This window comes from Gallinula chloropus (assembly GCF_964237585.1).
Source record: "Gallinula chloropus genome assembly, chromosome: 4".
Classification (NCBI taxonomy): domain Eukaryota; kingdom Metazoa; phylum Chordata; class Aves; order Gruiformes; family Rallidae; genus Gallinula; species Gallinula chloropus.
In genome coordinates, this window is record NC_140088.1 from 72,901,762 (window position 1) to 72,919,499 (window position 17,738).

General features: G+C 40.3%; 1 protein-coding gene across 1 annotated transcript in view; it reads left to right on the forward strand.

Annotated features, from left to right (window-relative positions):
* EGF (epidermal growth factor) overlaps positions 1-12,874 on the forward strand; it is a gene marked incomplete at its 5' end in the record, with an annotated part of 59,859 nt that extends 46,985 nt beyond the window's left edge. The window contains 4 exons of the mRNA XM_084263790.1: positions 1,248-1,412; positions 5,110-5,212; positions 8,546-8,648; positions 10,167-12,874. Coding sequence (XP_084119916.1) covers positions 1,248-1,412; positions 5,110-5,212; positions 8,546-8,648; positions 10,167-10,381 — 586 coding nt within the window. The 3' untranslated portion in view covers positions 10,382-12,874. The remainder of the gene's footprint in view (positions 1-1,247; positions 1,413-5,109; positions 5,213-8,545; positions 8,649-10,166) is intronic.
* Between the last annotated feature and the right edge of the window lie 4,864 nt (positions 12,875-17,738).

The window sequence follows — 17,738 nt, forward strand, 5'->3', positions numbered from 1 at the left end:
CCCTCGGTTCTGGAAGTAGAAGGCATTTAAAAAGCGAAGTCAGCACGGTGCCTGCCTGCGCTCTTGGGGGCCGGGGGGTGTCCGTGGCCCTTGCTGACGTCTCACTAGATGGCAGCATTCATTCACGTAGCCCGCCATGCGTGACACGCCGAAGCCAAGCCGTGGGAAAACGTTACCCAGCAAAAATCACGCACCGAGTGTGATTTGTATTTCACATAATTTAAGCTCTTACACTAGCAAGTAGACTTTCTAGCTTTTTTGGGATTTGTTTTTATTTTTAAAAATTATATATAAAAAACATTTTTCTTCCTTCCAACATGTATGTGTCCCAGTTTGTGACAGAAGGAGAGTGCTTGTGCCTGATTTAATAATGAATGCTGATCTAACATTGTCAGGACATCAGGTAAAAGCTGCTGCAGGTTTAATCCTGCTTCTTGTGCTCATTTGACCACCTCTTTTGGTTTGAGTGAAACTAGACTGGTAAGAACTGTGGGGAGGATTTGAGCCTACTGAGTTACTGAGAGATTGTTATGAATCAAATAGGGTTTTTATTTTTTTATGTTTATTCTGTTTATTGTTTCCTTTTGTATGTCTCTTACCATGGAAAGTAAAATGAGGTTGAGATTCTTTCTGATGTATTTCTCAATCTCTAGTAATTTTGATTTGAGGGTTTTATGCACTGATATTTCTATGTTGGGTTTTACAGTGCTAAATAAGCAAAAACTACCTACAGAAGAAGCTTGTATTAAAACTAAACATTGATGACATTTCTAACCTATACAGGGTTTTTTAAACACTTTGTCTTTTATTTTAAAGTTGCTATTCAGGTTAAAATGTGATTCCTTTAACCAAAGCACTGTGAAATATGTAAGTTCTATATCGCCTATTTCAAAGAAAGAGAAGCTTGCTGCTGGAAACAGTTAAATGGGAAATCCTAGGGAAACACTAACCTCACAGCAGGATTTAACAGAAAATTCTTTTTTCTTTTCTTTACCCATTGGAATCTGGAAATTATAATCTGTATAATTCTGTAGGTGAATCAACAGCTTTACAGTAAGAAAAAAAATAAATTGAATTCTACAGGTTTTGACAGCCATTCTTTTAAAGTCATTTTCATTGCTACTAAATTCAACTAGGTATTTCTGTAGTGGGTGCCAGGGCTAAAAGAATGCACGAGGTAAGTGCCCTGATGATCCGGGGTTTTCCTCTGCTGCTGGTTACAAAGCATGCTCACTTCCTTTCGGCAGCTGTGTGACGGGCTACGTCGGGGAGCGGTGCCAGTTCAGCGATCTGGAGTGGTGGGAGCAGCAGCACGCCGAGCGGGTGAAGATGCGGAATATCACCATCACCGTGTGCGTTGTGGTGCTGGTCCTCCTGCTGCTGCTGGTGTCCCTGGCTGCCTACTGCCACAGGTAGAGCTTCCATCGCGCATGTGAACGTGTGGCACAGGGACCCAGGCGCTGCTTTGACAGAGGGCTCATGGTGGAAAACGTGAGCTGTTCCTCAGCTCGTGGAAATCACCATATCATCCTTGCTACTCTTTTGCTTTTCAGTTCTGTGAATAATTCAGGAAGTTCTGGCGTGCCCTTCACCTGCAGTTACATGCATTGGTGTTAGTCAGTGACATCTATCTGGGGAGAGGAAGAACAGACCTTATTAGGTATGAAGAGGACCCATAATTTGAATTCATGAGAGAGTTCAGGAGTGTGCTATTTACTTCTTCCTTGGTTTCCCTTAAGAGCTACAGATATCTGAAACTGACATGGTGTGGGCTCCCCAGTTCAAGAAGGACAGGGAGCTACTGGAGAGGGTATAAAAAAGGGCTATGAAGATAATTAGAGTACTAGAACATCTCTCCTACAAAGAGAGGCTGAGGACTTGGGACTTTTTAGCCTAGAGAAAAGAAGTCTGAGGGGGGAATTTAGCAATATTTATAAATACTTGAGCGGTGGTGTCAGGAGGATGGGGTCAGTCTTTTTTCAGTGGTGCCCAGTGACATGATAAGAGGCAATGGGTATAAACCTGAATATGGGAAGTTCCTCTTAAACATGAGGAGGAACTTCTTCACTGTTAGGGTGAAAGAACACTGGAACAGGCTGTCCAGAGAGGCTGTGGAGTCTCCTTCTCTGGAGATACTCAAAACCAGCCTGAATGCTGTCCTGTGCAGCCTGCTGTAGGTGTCCTGCTCTGGCAGGGGTGTTGGACTAGATGATCTCCAGAGGTCCCTTACAAGCCCTGTCGTTCTGTGATTCAGTATGGTAGGGCTTAGCTCTTTTATGCTAGCTAGCCCATTTCTTTGGTTTTCCTCCCATTTCAGTGTAGAGTGGCACCTGAATGTCTCTGTGACATTGAGAAAAGCAGCGTGCTAACCTTCCAATCGTGAACTTCCACAGTGGTGCCTCCAGCAGTGAATGTGAAAGCAGTTTTCCTGGCAGCAGAAAGAGTAAAATCAGGGATGTCAACCTAGGGCACATCTGTTGTAAAAGTACTCTGTGGCATTTTTCATGGCAAGTTTGGGATGCTTACGGCAAAAAGAATCCCTTCAGTCACTATTTCAGAACCCAATCTGATGTGAAATTAAATGTCATTCATGTCCCTTGAATACTTTCTAATATTCAGCATTTAATAAGTTAGAGTGGTTCAACCATGACCTTCACAGAAAATTATTTGCTGAGGCTCTTGTTTAAATGCATATTTATATTTAAAAATAAATTAAAAAACAGCCAGAACACAGCCAAATCAAGAGCCTCCTGCTGCATGCGACCTACCCTCCATGTGCAGGGGTTTTGTTTGTGGTTAAGGTTAAATTTAAAATTAGACTCTCCTAGGCTTGAAAAATCAAGCTACCAAGGAAGCTAACTGTGGAAGTTAGTATTTTCCATTCTTGTTTAATGGTTACTAGCATATTTAGTCCATAAGAGTAGAGACCTTGCCATGTTTCTTATTTTCTATTAAGTAATGGACCAGAATTAAGCTAAGCACAGCCTGGTTTGTTCTCATGACCTGAGATTCAGAAGCTAATCAGTGGAGTGATACATGCAGAATAGACAGAGCGTGAGGTTCTTTTGTTTGTCATAGATATCATATAAACTGTCATGAAAAAAAAGTCAGAATATGGCTGGGTTTAAGGTGTAAAGGTACTTACTCTCTTCCCTTCCTCTCTTGTCATTTCTCCCTGATTTACCTTTATTTCTTGACAAATGCTTTTGATCAATATAACTATTTACCTTGACAACAAGTTTTTAATTACGTGCTTGACTGAATTTGTACTGCAGCTATTACTGGCATAACTAGACCAAAATGAAACCACTGACCTAAAATCCCTATTTATCTGGAGTCTGGAAACCAATATTCCGGTTGAAATGGCTCTATACTGCTTTTCCACATAATCTACTGTATTTTGAAATGTACTGATTAAGTCTGTAATAGTCCTGTCCCTTCCCCAGTAAAACAGAGATACCTGTCTCCTTTCAATGGAGGGAATGAAGTTGGAGACCTACACCTTACAATTTGAAAAATGTGTGAACTGGAATGCCAAGAACACAAAAGTATTGTGTTTGGTCAATGACTGTGACTTAACTAAGAGCATTGTGCTATTCCTAATGTTAGGTTTATGTAGTCTGACTGTATAGTATGCCAAGTTTCCTTGGGAAGCAAGGAAACAACTCTTCCAACAACAACAAAAAAATAATCACAATCACAGGTTTAACACCCACAATCCATCCACCTCAATTGGCCAAGGCCATGCAAAAAATGCAAAAATTGACAGTAGGATTGGGATTAGGATTGAGAAATTCTTCGAGTTTTGCTCAGTCAACTAGATTTCACTGCCTTACCTGCTTGTGCTCTGTTGCACACGAAGACTCCCCTGCACACCACGCCCATCTGGTGTCTGCTACTCTGAATTCTGTAAAGTAAAATGTAGAATTAGTGATCCCCTTGAGTGGAGCATTCTGCTGAGGACTGTACTTGTGTGTGAGATCTGTGCAATGGATTTTACAACTCTTGATTAATGAGCTCAAGTTTTCACAGCACTATGAGCTGCAGTGCAGGATGAGTACATCCAGGTGATAAAACACAAAAACCAGGCTTGCTACAGCACCAGAGAAAGTCAAAATGGACTAATTTACCTACTTTCTCATCATTCTGCTCTGTGGGGATACTCTGAGATCTGACACGTAATTGATTTTTGTATTATTTAAAATAGATCAAATAAAGGGATGTTATAATTTGGGATGCTTGGGTTTTGATGAGTGTAACATTAATTTTGTTAGCAGATGTGTAGGAGGAGAAATGATACTTATGTAAGTTCAGTAAAGATGTACTGGCTTGGATCTCAAACAGTGTAAATGAGTTGGGGTTTAGTTTTGTTTTTTAAACGTATTTTCTAGTTGGGGCATCTATGGGATTTTAATGCTGCCTTCGAAGAGATTGCTGTTTAACTGCAAAAATAAGGATTTTTTAATCTATGGAACTAGCCACTTAGAGCTGATTATTTTTATCCTTTCCCAACACCAGGTTGTACTCTTGGCTTCTATCCCCTCGAGCTGATTTTTTTGGTTATGCTTTTTCCTGGAAATGTGTCAGTTCTGAGTTTTTTGAGGCCTTCAGTTTCTCTATTTTGTAGTAATTTCTGAAACTGTGTTTTTTCATAAATGTTGCAGATGAATGCAGAAGCAACTTTCATTATTGTAACTATCAACGGTGCAAAAAATATAGTCAGAGTTTTATTTCTGAGCTGCACCCACAAGTGCTGTTCATTGTATTGGCTGAAACCTAGAGAGGAATGCATTATAAATAGAATAGCATAGGAAAATGGAAAAGGCTAGTTGAAATTACGGGGCTCAAAGGGTTTTTTTCTAATGAATGACCCTTTACAGATGGCACATTAGAACAACCATTTGCTCACTTCTTACTGCTGTCTGTTTCTGACAAGCTGTTTGTTTTAACTACTACACAGTAAGTGACAGTAATACACTCTTTCAAACCAATGAAAGAAAACAAAATGTATGTCCCCTCCGTAAATACCAATAGAATAATGTGTGAAAGGAAGCAGCATCTGTTCACCCCTAAGCAAAGTAATTTGTTTCAGCTTTTTTTCTGTTGCAGAAGTCAAAACTTGTATAAGAAGAATCTCTATGTGGAAGAGGTAAGAGATGCCAGCAACCCCACTGACAATGAGAACATGACACCTACTAGCAACAAGTCTCAGGTAACTATATTAATGTGGAGTGGAGAGGGAAGCAGGAAGGATCAAAGAGTGTTAGGGATCCACTTGAGATTATCCATCAAATAATTCACATCTTAAATATATTAAATAACTGCTAGAGTCATCAAGTGCTTTGTGGTGAACCCTAGTTCATCTTACCTCATTGTTATCCCTCAAAGTTCACAGCTGCCTGGATGTATTGCAACCATTAGCTAGTGTTATTGTTAGCTTTGAACACAACAGTTGGGGAACTGTGTTCTAAATTAAGGAAATGGCAATGTGATGACATGGCATATCACAGAGCTATTTTCACAGGAAAGTATGCCCCCCGTAAAAAAGGCTTCTTGGAAGTCAAGTATTGTGTGTGCTACATGAGATGTTGAACTTTATTTTGGGGGTTGATGAAATTACATGTCTTTGTAGTAGAGGCTGCTGCCTTGTAAAGAAAAACAACCAGGGTGTTATCAGGCAGTTTGGGAGGGATTATAAAATACCAGTTTTGCACTGGTGTAGGTAGAAATGCCACCGTGATCCTTTTGTACTGGCCTGTTTCTGTCGTCGTTTTTGAAGTTATGTCAAAGAATTTGTCCCTTTAAGATCTGATCTAAGGACCTGATTCTCACTGGCATTAAAAGGACATTACACTGCTGGGTGATAGCAGTTGAAACTTGAAGTTGGCAAAAGTGACAAAACTGGGTACTTCTGTGGCTACTTCTGTGCCCAGGCTCCTTCCTCTGAATGGCAGGCTTTACCCTGAGAGCTGCTCTGCACACACATATCATTCTGCTCTGAGTAAGCGGCTGCAAGGCAGCTGTCATCATACTTGTCCGTGGAGCATCATGTTAGGTAAGCAGCATACACTCTTCAAAACGAGCACAGTTATGGCAGTGGAATAGACTACTGGAAGAGTTTAAACTGGTATGGGATTGGGGATAAACTAGTGAATAGCAAACGTTTTTACTGGGGTAGCTGCACACATGTTTTTCCACTACAGACATTACTGCAAGGTCTTAAAACCTTCCACACCCAACTATAACTGGAAAGGTATGAGTAGTCATGGTCATGGAAGAATTTTACTTTAAATGGTCTTAAATTTGACTCTGCTCCAAATCTTTGAGTCCAGAAAGAGACAAATTTATTCCACTTGGTGGTCCGGGGGATTTTTAAAATGAGCTCGAAGAAGGCCTTGCAAATGATTTATATTGAGTGTCTGGCAGGATTTGTGAGTGGACAACCACTGAAACTCACTTGTCAAACATCTGTTGGGAGTACTGAATTGACTGAGGTTACAACATATTGTACCTTATAAGGTCAACTCCATAGTCTTGCAGACCCTTCATTACTAGCACTTTGTTCCTCCAGGTACTGGACAGCAAATGTGCTGAATCGTGGCAATGCCATCGTTTGTTCACAGCAGAGACAAAAACACAGCTGGGAGAATATTCGAGGCTGGGAAAATCAGAAACTTTTGCTGGGACAGAACAGCTCGCTGCCTGGGAGCAGCACTCTAGGAGGCCTGCAGCTCATAAGCTCTGTCCCCACCTGGTCTTGTTCCCATGGTTAATAATAGTAGCCAGTGACATTTTTGCTGAATATAGGAGTAATTAGACAGCTAAGCGATGGGCTGAATCCACAAAAAAAACAATCCAACCTACTCATCTATTACACACTCATGTTAAATTTCACCATGCATTCTTGCACTGGGAGACGTCAAATACATTAATAAAGTAATTTATTGCAAATGGGTTGTTGCAGGCTGGAAGAGGAAATCACTGACCCTTTGCTAATTAGTGCTGCTTAAGCAGCGGTGGATTCCTGTGGTTTCATGCATGTGATTTTCTCTGTGCTGATGTAGCTGTTGAGTGTTAGCTTCACTGGGAGTTCATGTGTGCATGTGCTCAGGTTAGAAACTGTAGAGCTGCCAAAAAGCAGCAGGAAGTTGTCCGTTTCCCCTGTTCGCTTACAGGGGATTATTTGGGAGCTGTATGTAAAACAAAGATGTTATACTACATTGGGGACAGAATATAGCTCCTCACCTCTTAAGGTACTGGATGCTATTGATCTACACAGCATTAATAATCTAATCAAGGACTCCATATGGGGACTGGATGATGTGTGTGCAGTAACAGTAAAGGGCTCATGAAATTCACTCCTTTTGGTAGCCCACAGTGCTGCTGGTCATTTGTGAGGCTGGAGAGAGGGAATGCAAAGACTTTCTTGTTCTTCTAGGTTAATGCAGAGGAGAATGAGTTCTTACGCTATCACCCATATCGAATGCTAGGTATGACGATACTGAAACTGTACCTATAAATTGTCCAAGTACCATCATTTCTCCCTTTACTTCTGTTCTGTCAGGTGAGGCTTAGGTAGTTTTTCACATTTGCATTTAGAGTTCCCTAAGCCAGGCTACGTTTGTCCTAGGGTTATATAAGCCTGGTAAAACTTCTGCACATGCCTGGATTTTGATGCTTATTCTGAGACTTTCCATCCAGCATGTGTTTTGGTTTGCACAAAGATATTTTGTGGAACTGTGTGTAGCTGAATATCCTCCGGGGTCTGTCACATGCAGGTTAGCAGCTGTAAGCCTACAGATTTTATGTAAATGAACTGATGCCTAAATAGTCTACACCTGCTGCATCTGTGATCTATCCACATAAACCCACCAATTATCCTCCCAGACCACTGAATCTGTCAGTCCTTCCATTGGAACATCTTATTTACAGATGCTTTCTTTTCTTCCCTGTGTCGCTCTTTAAACATCCTCCCTTTACCGGGTTTCCCTTTTTCCCTCTATACTGTTCTGGCATTGTGCTTCATGTTGCCTTCCTCTACCCTACTACTCTCTTCAGTAAGGTCCCCTAAAGCGTCCAGTCTTCTGCTCTCAAGGTGTCACTTCCACTGTCACCAGGGGATGATGGAACTGATTTCCCAGAAAGGGAGGCTTCCTTCTTTCCCTGTGTCTGACAGTTTGTGTCTGACAGTCTGCTTGTGGATCCCTTTAATACTTTTAAAGGGGCCCTCAGTGCTATGGAGAGGGTTGATTTTCATGAACTTTCGTTCTTGCATCTAAAAAGGTTGATTTGCAAGGCAAGAGAACAGGCAGTTCTTTACTAGACTGGGACCATGCACTTTCCAAAGGAACACCGGGGCTGTCATCAACTCTAATGTTTAATTATCTACAGGGGAAGGGTCATCCCAGAAGCCAGGATGACCTTTTTCCCTCTGCTGTGGTTGGAGTGTGTGGCCCTTCTAGTTTTCCTCTTGGGATTCAGAAAGAACAGTTTGTTTTATATTAATTTGGGCTCTATATTTTGTGCATATTGTATGTATTTGCAGTTTGTGGTCGTTAAGGAGTATAACAGTTCTCTGGAGACTAAAGCAGTTGATCTAATTGAGTGTGAGACTGCAGATCCTCATCCTGCCTGTACTCCAGGATATGGTGAGTAGGGTTTCCTTCCTTATTAGATCTCTCCTCATCTTCATACCATCAGGAGCAGTGGCTGGGAGACGAGACAGAGAAATCAAAGTTATATTTCTGGCCTGTTTAAAGCTGTGCACAGCAGAAGGCATGCTTGTATTGCTCTGGAGAGACCATTCAGTCCTTCACTTTGCAGACTTTTCATGAGAAATTACACTATAACAGCACTTTCACACTCATAAGAAGGCAGGTGCTCTCCTGACAGGAGTAATACCATATTGTTGTATTTACATAGAACTTCACAGGTTTGCTTCATAACAAGCAGTTACACCCTTTGTACAGATGAGGAACACATATCTGTGTAATGATTTACTTTGACGGTCCTTATTCATTCAGGCAGGATAAACAGAATGGTGTGAGGACTCCAGGTTTCCCCAGGAAACTTTCGCCCTGTGGCAGCAACTGCAGTTCTGCTTTATGTATTAAACAAGGTTTTTGACTGCTTGGGGAGTGTTTAGTGCTGAAATAGAGATGTGATGAATGAGGGAGGTGTGCCTCCCACCCCTGGTGCAAAGACAGCGGCAGCACAGAAGCATAGAGCAGGTATTCCATGGCACACAGGTTACCAACTGGACCCCCTTGGAGTTTTAGGAGATTTTGGCTTATAAATGGCAACTGAATCTCCTAATCAATTGCTCAGATGGTGAGAACTGATGGCGAAAGACTGATATCCTAAACCGTTTCTCTAGTTATCATATATCCCTCCTAATTCCAGAAGTTACCAGAGAACCTGGTTTGCATCAGTTATTTAGAAGTACACAATGAGCAATGTTTGAGGATGCTTGAATGGGCAGGCATCTGGCATGATTTTCAAAATTGTCCATCCTGTCCTTAGACATATTTTGGGAAGTCACTTTATTTATCAGTAGGAAATATCCCTCACATTGACTTGGTTGGACTAATATCATGAACATGTGTAGAACTGTATTGTCCAGTGAAGGAAGCCCGATGTTTCCCATTAGGAGGCTCTGTTTTCATTTATAGTTTTATTCAGAACAGCAATTTTCCATGACAGGTGTCTGATTTTTTCCTAGTGGAAAATTTTAGCAAAATTTGGCAAACAGATCAACCATTTTAGACAAGAAGACTAGTAAATAATCCGATGTCTTTTCTAACATGTTAAATAATGTTCTTATACTATGCCATTGAATAATTCTAAGACCTATTGACTTTGCAGCAGGGAATTTAATTTTGCCAGCCAGGTAGTCTTCCAGCAATGGGCATGCTTTATCCTGTTCTTATTTATTAAAACAGAAAACCATGAAATTTGCATAGGAAAAGTAATTTCTTAAAATTTAGAGCAAATCTTGACTGTGCCTTGGTTTATTTGTTCAACACGAGTTGGTTTTATAATTTTCTGAACCCTGTTCTGTGCTTCCTTTCATAGCTTTCCTCTCTCAAAACTGCTGTTAGCTTTCGTTGAGCTTAGTTGTTAAGTTTCTCAAATGGCTTTCAGTAACCCATACCTGTTTTCTTTAGTGGAAGAGCAGCCTATAACAAACCACAAAGCAGCAGAGACTTTGGCAGAAGAGGAGAAGGCACAAGGCTGTCAACAAGATGCTTCTGTTGGTGAGAAACCGTGCCAGCCCATGGGAGTGGCGAAGGGCCCTCCTTGGAGCATCCACCCCAAGCCCCTGCTGGAAAGGGAGCCCTGCGAGCTTGCTCCAGTCAGCCTGCTGATGCAACCAGACTAGAAGCAGCCTGGGTTTGAGTGGGAAAAGAAGGAAGCACAAAGACAGTAGAGAGTGGGAACTCATGAAACACTGAAGCAACCCTCAGTTTTTGTTAAATTCTGCTCTAGGAAAAAGAAAACAACCAAACCAAACTCAACCAAACAAGAAACAAATCCACAAAACAAAACAGAAGAGAGAAGCCCTTGCCACTCCTTCCCTGTCATCTCTGCTCGGAAGAATCACTATGAGCCATGTATTAGCAATGAGTACTCTATAAGTATCACTTTAGGGGTCACTGCTGCTGACTTCATTAACTGCCTGCTAAAAGCCTACTGAAGGGAAAAGAGACAAGTGGGTGATTTGTCAGACATAAGCATTTTCTAATGGAGTTTGTAGCAAGTAGTGGTCTTACACGGAGTCCAGAAACTGCCTAGAAAATTTACCACAAGGACAACTGCAGAGAAGTTGATGCAAGAAAATTATGTGAAAATTAATCTTTTTATTAAAATACTGTTCATGGACACTTTAAGCAGCACTGCCGCCAGGTCAGTGTAACCTCCTGGACTTCACCAGAGTTATTCTTGTATCTGCTTCTGTAAGCACCAAATAGATCTTGTGTTTCTCAGGTTTGGTGAGCTGGAGGATTGTTTATGAGCATGTGGTATTAATGATGGTCACATCTGTGAAGCGAGAGGTAACATTTGAGGTGAAATGTGATTCTTCCAGTAAGTTTTTCGGTTTACACCGGTCCTTCAGAGCACTGCAAGATTGTTTCTGGACTGAGGCAGTGGGCCTAAATCCACTTTGAGTCCTGTGAGGAAGTATGAGCTGGAGCTGTCCTTGCCTGATAGAAACATGTCTGGCAACAACACCTGGTCCATTAAATAGGACTTAGTGTGGGGGAAAAAGTCCTGCTGCAAAACAACAAAAAGAGTGGGACAAACAAACAAGAAAACACCTTAGTTGGGACTGACTTCCATGTAACTGAATTGTGCTGCCTGATAAAATCCATGGAAACAATTGGAAAATAACACCAATTTTCCATGTAACTGACTTTCTAACAGCTACAGATCTTTCTAGTTATTTACCAAGAACTAACACACTTACAAACCTCTGTTGTATACAGAGTTGTAGCTAACCTGTTTATCAAGTGATTATCATCACTGGGCTTGACTTCTTAAGGCTGTTTTCAGAATGTGTTGGAAGATATCTGAAAATCAGCTTGATTGCAGGGGGTGTCTCAGTCCTCTGTCTTTGAAGCCTACTACTGTAACTGTCAGACACCTTCTTTAAACTCTGCTGCAGTGCCCACCACTAGTGTTCCTTGTAGTTAATTATGCGGATAATTGTGGCAAATGTTATTAATATGTGTGTTTACCATCATGCTTTTAGGTTCTTTAGAACCCTGCCAGGAAGGTATGGGATGTCATTTGGCTGCCAGTTCTGTAGGCCAATAGTGGGAAAGAGTATTGAATGCCTCTTATCCAAAACAGTTACACACCTGAGTACACTTTGTGGAGTCAGTTCTGATTTATGTTGTCATAAACTATAAGAACACTGAGCCCAAGGTGTCTGAATAACAAAAAATATAAAGCTCTGTTGTATAGAGAGTTCTCACTTAGTTGTTTATCTTCTAAACTGATTTTGGCTGGTGGTTTTGATTTATTGAGTCTGTTGTTTAATCCCATCCATTCTGAACTCGGAGTAAACTTGTAAATTAGGCGTTTCCAGAGGTTAGTTGGAACTAGTAGCAATGAAGATGCATGCTCTTGTATGAATGGCAACAAGGGTACTTTCATGGAAAGACAAGTGGTTGAGCAGAGTTGGCATACTAAACTGTTCAAGAGAGAACAGACACTGGATTGAACCATTAGGATTTGGTAGATTTGATTTTAAGTTCAGTATAGTTTAATTTCACTAACATTGTTAAAAGCATCTAGTTTGGATTCCTAGTCTGTCATGGTTTATCACCAACCTTCTATGTTTTGATAAGAAGAGAGTCCAACTATAAAGGCCCCAAATCAGTAAAGTATTTTATTTCCATGAGATCTAAGACAGAAAAATCATGTCGATCACTGCACTTTAATTATCTCTGGTGAAATATGTTGGTGTGCTTAAAATCAAAGCATGGTGTTGAATGACAGTCAACATTTAGTTGGAAGTTTCCCTGATCAAAGGAAATAAAGATTTGTAACTTTGAATCTTGTCTAAACAGAGGTTTTTCAGACTCCTTAAAAATTAGTTTCATCTTCCACCCTGTGTTTTGTTTACTTTGCATTTCTTCAGTCTGAGGATTTGACAGTGTTTTTACAGAGTAAGATAGGAAAATCAAGCTGGTATGTTTTTGTAATTAGGGTGGTTCGAGTTTAAAATGTTTCCTAAGCTCAGCACTAAACTCAAAATAATCTTTAGTCTAAAATCTTGAAATGATATTTCAACACAAATATAATATATTTGGTGTATTTGTATGTTTATAAAGCTATTGATTTATAAAATAAAAACCCAGCTCTCTGGTGTCCCTCATGTTTTAACAGAAGAGAATACAGAATTCTGGTTTCAGTTAACCCATGTCCCATTTGTTGATAATTCCCTTGGTTTCATACAGCTGCAGTGTGTAACGTCTTGGTGCAGCACATGCAGATGTTGTGGGTTTTTCATTCACTGCTCAGGGAATCTATACTAATGAGGATTATCTTCTGCAGCTCACAAGTAGATCGCAACTTGAATGCACTGTGTTCATTTACTGTTTTAGTCATACATTCCCACAAACCAGTAGAAGCCATATACTCCCTTTTGTGCACATTCAAATCACTGTTACAAATGTAGCTACTTGTTAGTCTAGAAATATCAGTGGCTTCACAATATGTTTTCAAACTGGTCTCCATTACGTTATTCTCAGGCTTTACATGCAGATCAGTTGAAATCAAATGGTTGAATCCTGGAGTTCCTCACGACTTTTTTGTTAATTTTTTTTTAGGTATGCAAATAAAACCCCTAAACTGTTTAAAATTATTAGAATTTCTGGGTATGCACCTAATTTAGGATTGACCTCAAATCCTACTGGTATATTCTGACTTTTAAAAATAAAATTAACAAGTCTTATATTAAGCTGCACAAAAGAAATTTAGCAACAGAACGGGGGTGGGGGGTGAGGGTGGGAGGGGGAGGCTGGGGGAAGAGTCCTCATGAGTAGTCCAAAGTGAGAAAATTTTGACAATTCTAAAAAGCAAGGGAGAAAATGAGTTTGTTTAGGTTAGTAAATCCTGACTTTATTGAAACTGACATTTCGATTCTCTAAAGCCATATTTTCATTGTAAACAAGGGAGGAATGATTCGTGCTCATTCATAATAGACATAGGCAATGCAATGGTTCCTAGTCATAGGAATGCACAACACATCTCATGTTAGTCCCTTTTGCAGTCACTTGCATCTTTGCAGAGATTTGTCTGTTCAGGCAAAAAAAATTCCATCCTCGCAATCTCCTTCAGGATGAAATTATTTTTTAAAAAAATTAGGGGAAAAAATATTAAATTTATTCAGAATGGGCTTGGAGGAATCCTCTGCCTTGTTAACATATATTGGGTTTTTTGTCTCATTGGGAGTCATTTTATCTCGTGTTATTTCAGGGTGATGCCTACACTCTTCAGCTAGTCTTCAGGACACACTTGGTGTTATTGCTTCGCACCCTGATAACTTGCCATCTTTATCTCTGTGCATGTGAAAAGAAAAGATGTTAGTGGCATTAGAAGCCTCCCCCAGAGGCCCAGGAATGCACCCCAAACACAATCAGCAAGGGTGATAGCCTAAGTTGGCTCATGTTCCTCTGATCTTTTATTGAGACTGCTGTTTAATGCCAGTTTTGATGTGGACCAGGAACAGCCAACTTTGTGGAGACTATTCATCATGGGATTAACTTTCAGGCACTCCTCAGTACTGAAGTGGGCTAGATTCAGACCCATGAAAAGCCATAGTCCCTTCTAACCAGCCTTTGGGGCCCTAAATATCCAGAAATTTCAGGACTTTGGAACTTGACTTTTGGGGCAAATGTGGTCATAATCATCTATAAAGATGCAGAAGCCATTTTGTACTGGGACTCTGGCCACTATCACATCTTCCTCCTCAAGCCTAGGTGTTATAACCAAAATATCTTCTTCCTGCCTACTTTCTTTTTTGGGGGGACAGGTCCTGACTCTTTCGTTCTAGTAGACACAAGCAGAAGCTAAACCAAAGCCTAGAAGGAAGTTCAAAACATCATAGATGAAGAGACTGTAGTCTGACAGCTGCCTCTTTTCCAGGTAAGAAATTAGAAATATGTCTCCAAGATTCACTTTAGGAACATCTGAGTCCTAGACCATTGTTTTTGCTTGCAGCCACTCACACATGACACTGGTACCTTTCCGATCACCCAGATTTATATGACATGCCTTCCAGGAGTGTCAGTTCACAAATAGACTTGTCCATGTTTCCCTCGGTCTGGCTCTGTCAGTCTGAGAGTCGCTGAATGCTCATTGCCAGTTACAGGGTCCTGTCTGCCAGCTGGTTTTCAGTCCACATAGCAATATTGGCCTTTCCCATGTGGCCTTCATCAAGACCAATTTGGAATGGTTTTAAAAGTAAGACACCATGTAAGCGAACTTCTCACTTTTATGTGAGCAGCTACTGGAAACATTGCAGCTGGAGTCCTGGTCCTCTAATAAGTCCCCGAGGTATTAATATGATGCAAACAAAGAAAATAATATTAAATAATTTATAAAAGAATTAGCTGATCATGCCCATTTTAGAAAGAGGTTTTTTGGGTTGTGGATTTTTTTGTTTAAAAAAGAAGGTTTAATGGCTTTGCAGTTTCATGACCTTGCAATTTTTGTGCAGCTCTGGGCTTTTCATGGCTTAAAGCCAAGAAGTTTTATGTGCTGTATTCAGTTTACAGAACAGTGTGCACATTTTAATGGACAGGATCTTTGTTAATACTGATTGCATAAAACAATACATTTCAGTCTGATCTAATAAATTGCGAGAATGCACAGCTGATGTTTCATTAGTCTATTAACAGTAGTTAGTCATAATGTAAGAGTTGTGAAAGTGTGCTACACATAAATTTATCCTTTTTTCACTCACACAAGAAAGAGGAATGTTTAGCCTAAGACTTTAATGATGGTTTTGCTGTTTACTTCTTGCTTGCAAAAGAAACTTGGGGCCAGTTCTGTGCAGTGTGTTTGCCTGCAAATAGTAAGTTAAGAAACATGGTTTTTAAATGGCTCTTGAAAGGTAACCATTTGAAAAAGAAATCAATAGACTAAATACAGCCAGATGCTGAACATCTCACTAGAGACCAAAATCACTAATAATTATGGGAGATTCAAGGATCCCTACAGTATTTGTATGAAATAATAATAGAGTTCAAACTAATTTCCGCTGACCTTAGTGTTGCTCATTAAAGGTTTTAGCAGAGACCTGGATACACTGGCATTCAAGCGAGGTGTTTGGAATTAAAATACAGATAAAAGGAAAAAGGTTAATCCAGGTCAAGGGAACAGGCCAAAACTGGGATTGCATAAGATTATAGTATCTTTCCTCATTTCTCCAATGTTCAACAGCATTCAGTTTTAACCAACACTCCTCTCTGCAAAATCTCCTGAATGAGAGCCTAAACGTGGTATTAACTGCCCATTTTTTTGACTTCGTCAGCATCCTTAATCACTATACAATGATTCTTGACCTCTTTTTTTGTTTGTCCAAATACAGAAATGTGCAAAACACCCCCTCCAGGAGAATGATATATAGAAAAAGGAACCTCCTAGTGCTTATCATATGTTGTAATCATAATAATTCTTTTCTCCTTTCTCAAACCTAATAATCTTTATCAATTGTAGGAAGCACATAAAAACACAGTATGAGCTCACTATTTCATAATAGTGAGTGAATCCCAGAGATGAACAATACCCAATGCTCAGGCAGTTGGATCTGGATCTGATCTATCTTGTGGCTGTATGGAATAATAAACCAAACCTAAAGTCTTCATCCAGCTAGTGGTTCCCTACTCTTCTTCTGCATCCCATACAACATTCCCTCAAAATGCAAATCCAGAGCTTTGTGGCTGAGGATGCTGCTACATTAGGGAGCAGTGGTAAGCAATCAGGAGCTCTTGGTTCTGTTACTCACTCACGGGGTAGAATGAGGCAAATAATTCAGCAGGTCTTTGCAAGCTTCCTCCCCACTCAAAGGGGGAAAAAAAGAGACTGAGAGAAAGAGAGAGAGAGAAAGAACAGGACACGAGAATTCTTACCTGTATCCTAATAGCTCTAGGAGCAGCGTGGTGTTTGAAGTTTGAAACAAATACCCATGGAAGGGCTATTCTTATAAAGAAAGCTAACATTAAATTGGTGCACTTGGAATGAAGCTGATTGGGATTTGTTTCTTGCTGCTCCAGAGACAGACTTAGACCTGCTTGAAGGAGATACAGCTTTAGTACAGTTATAAGTATTGACTCATTTTGCGCCAGATCTGAATCCAGCTCCATTCTCACATTTATTATAATTAGAGAGTGGGTACTGTACACTCTAATTCAATCAATATTTTAATTTTGAGTGACATTAACTAATCTTCCTTGGTAAAACTCAGCCCTTTGTCTAGAGCCTGTTCACCATAGAGCACAACTTAAATCCTAAAACAGTTGAACTGTGCTAACCTTCTTTGTAGAGGTGAATTCACCCTCTGTTTATATATATGTAATGATAAGCAGATCCAGATCTAAGATTTTAGAAATGCTTTACAGAACAGAAGTATTGAAGCTCTGCATCAGGAGGCTTCAATAAGCCAAACACAGGTATGTCTGCCTCAGTGTATATTTTAGGATGAAAGGAGCATTAGAAGCATTTGAATGTATTGGTGCGAGGTCTTCTGATGTACAATAACACAAGGCATGCAGCGTGCAGTCTGCTTCAAGAGGCTTTTCAATTAAAGATTTCAGCCAAACCCGTAGTGTGTAAGCTGGGGTATGTGAACGGGCTGTATACCACCCAGCTCGCTGTGAGCAAAGGAGGGAAGGGTGCCTGGGTTCTTTAAACAGCTAGACCTAACAAATGGCTCGTTTTGAAGTCTTAGGAAAGAATGTGTGCTAGAGTGCACTAATACTGGCAAACAACAGAAGAGAAACGGATATGGCCAAAAGTTGGCAGATCTTCTCTTGGAATGTAAAGGAGGGGAAAAAAAGAAGCCAAGAATAAAAGGGCTAGGTGTTATTCTTTCCACATGTGTTTATAGAAAAGGGATAGATTTCACGTTTCACCTTTTTCTAGTTTAATGTGTATTTTTTCTACTGGTTTGACTTTTGCTACTTTTTTCATCATCCATTGTTCTATTGCAGGTCATTCAGCCTTAT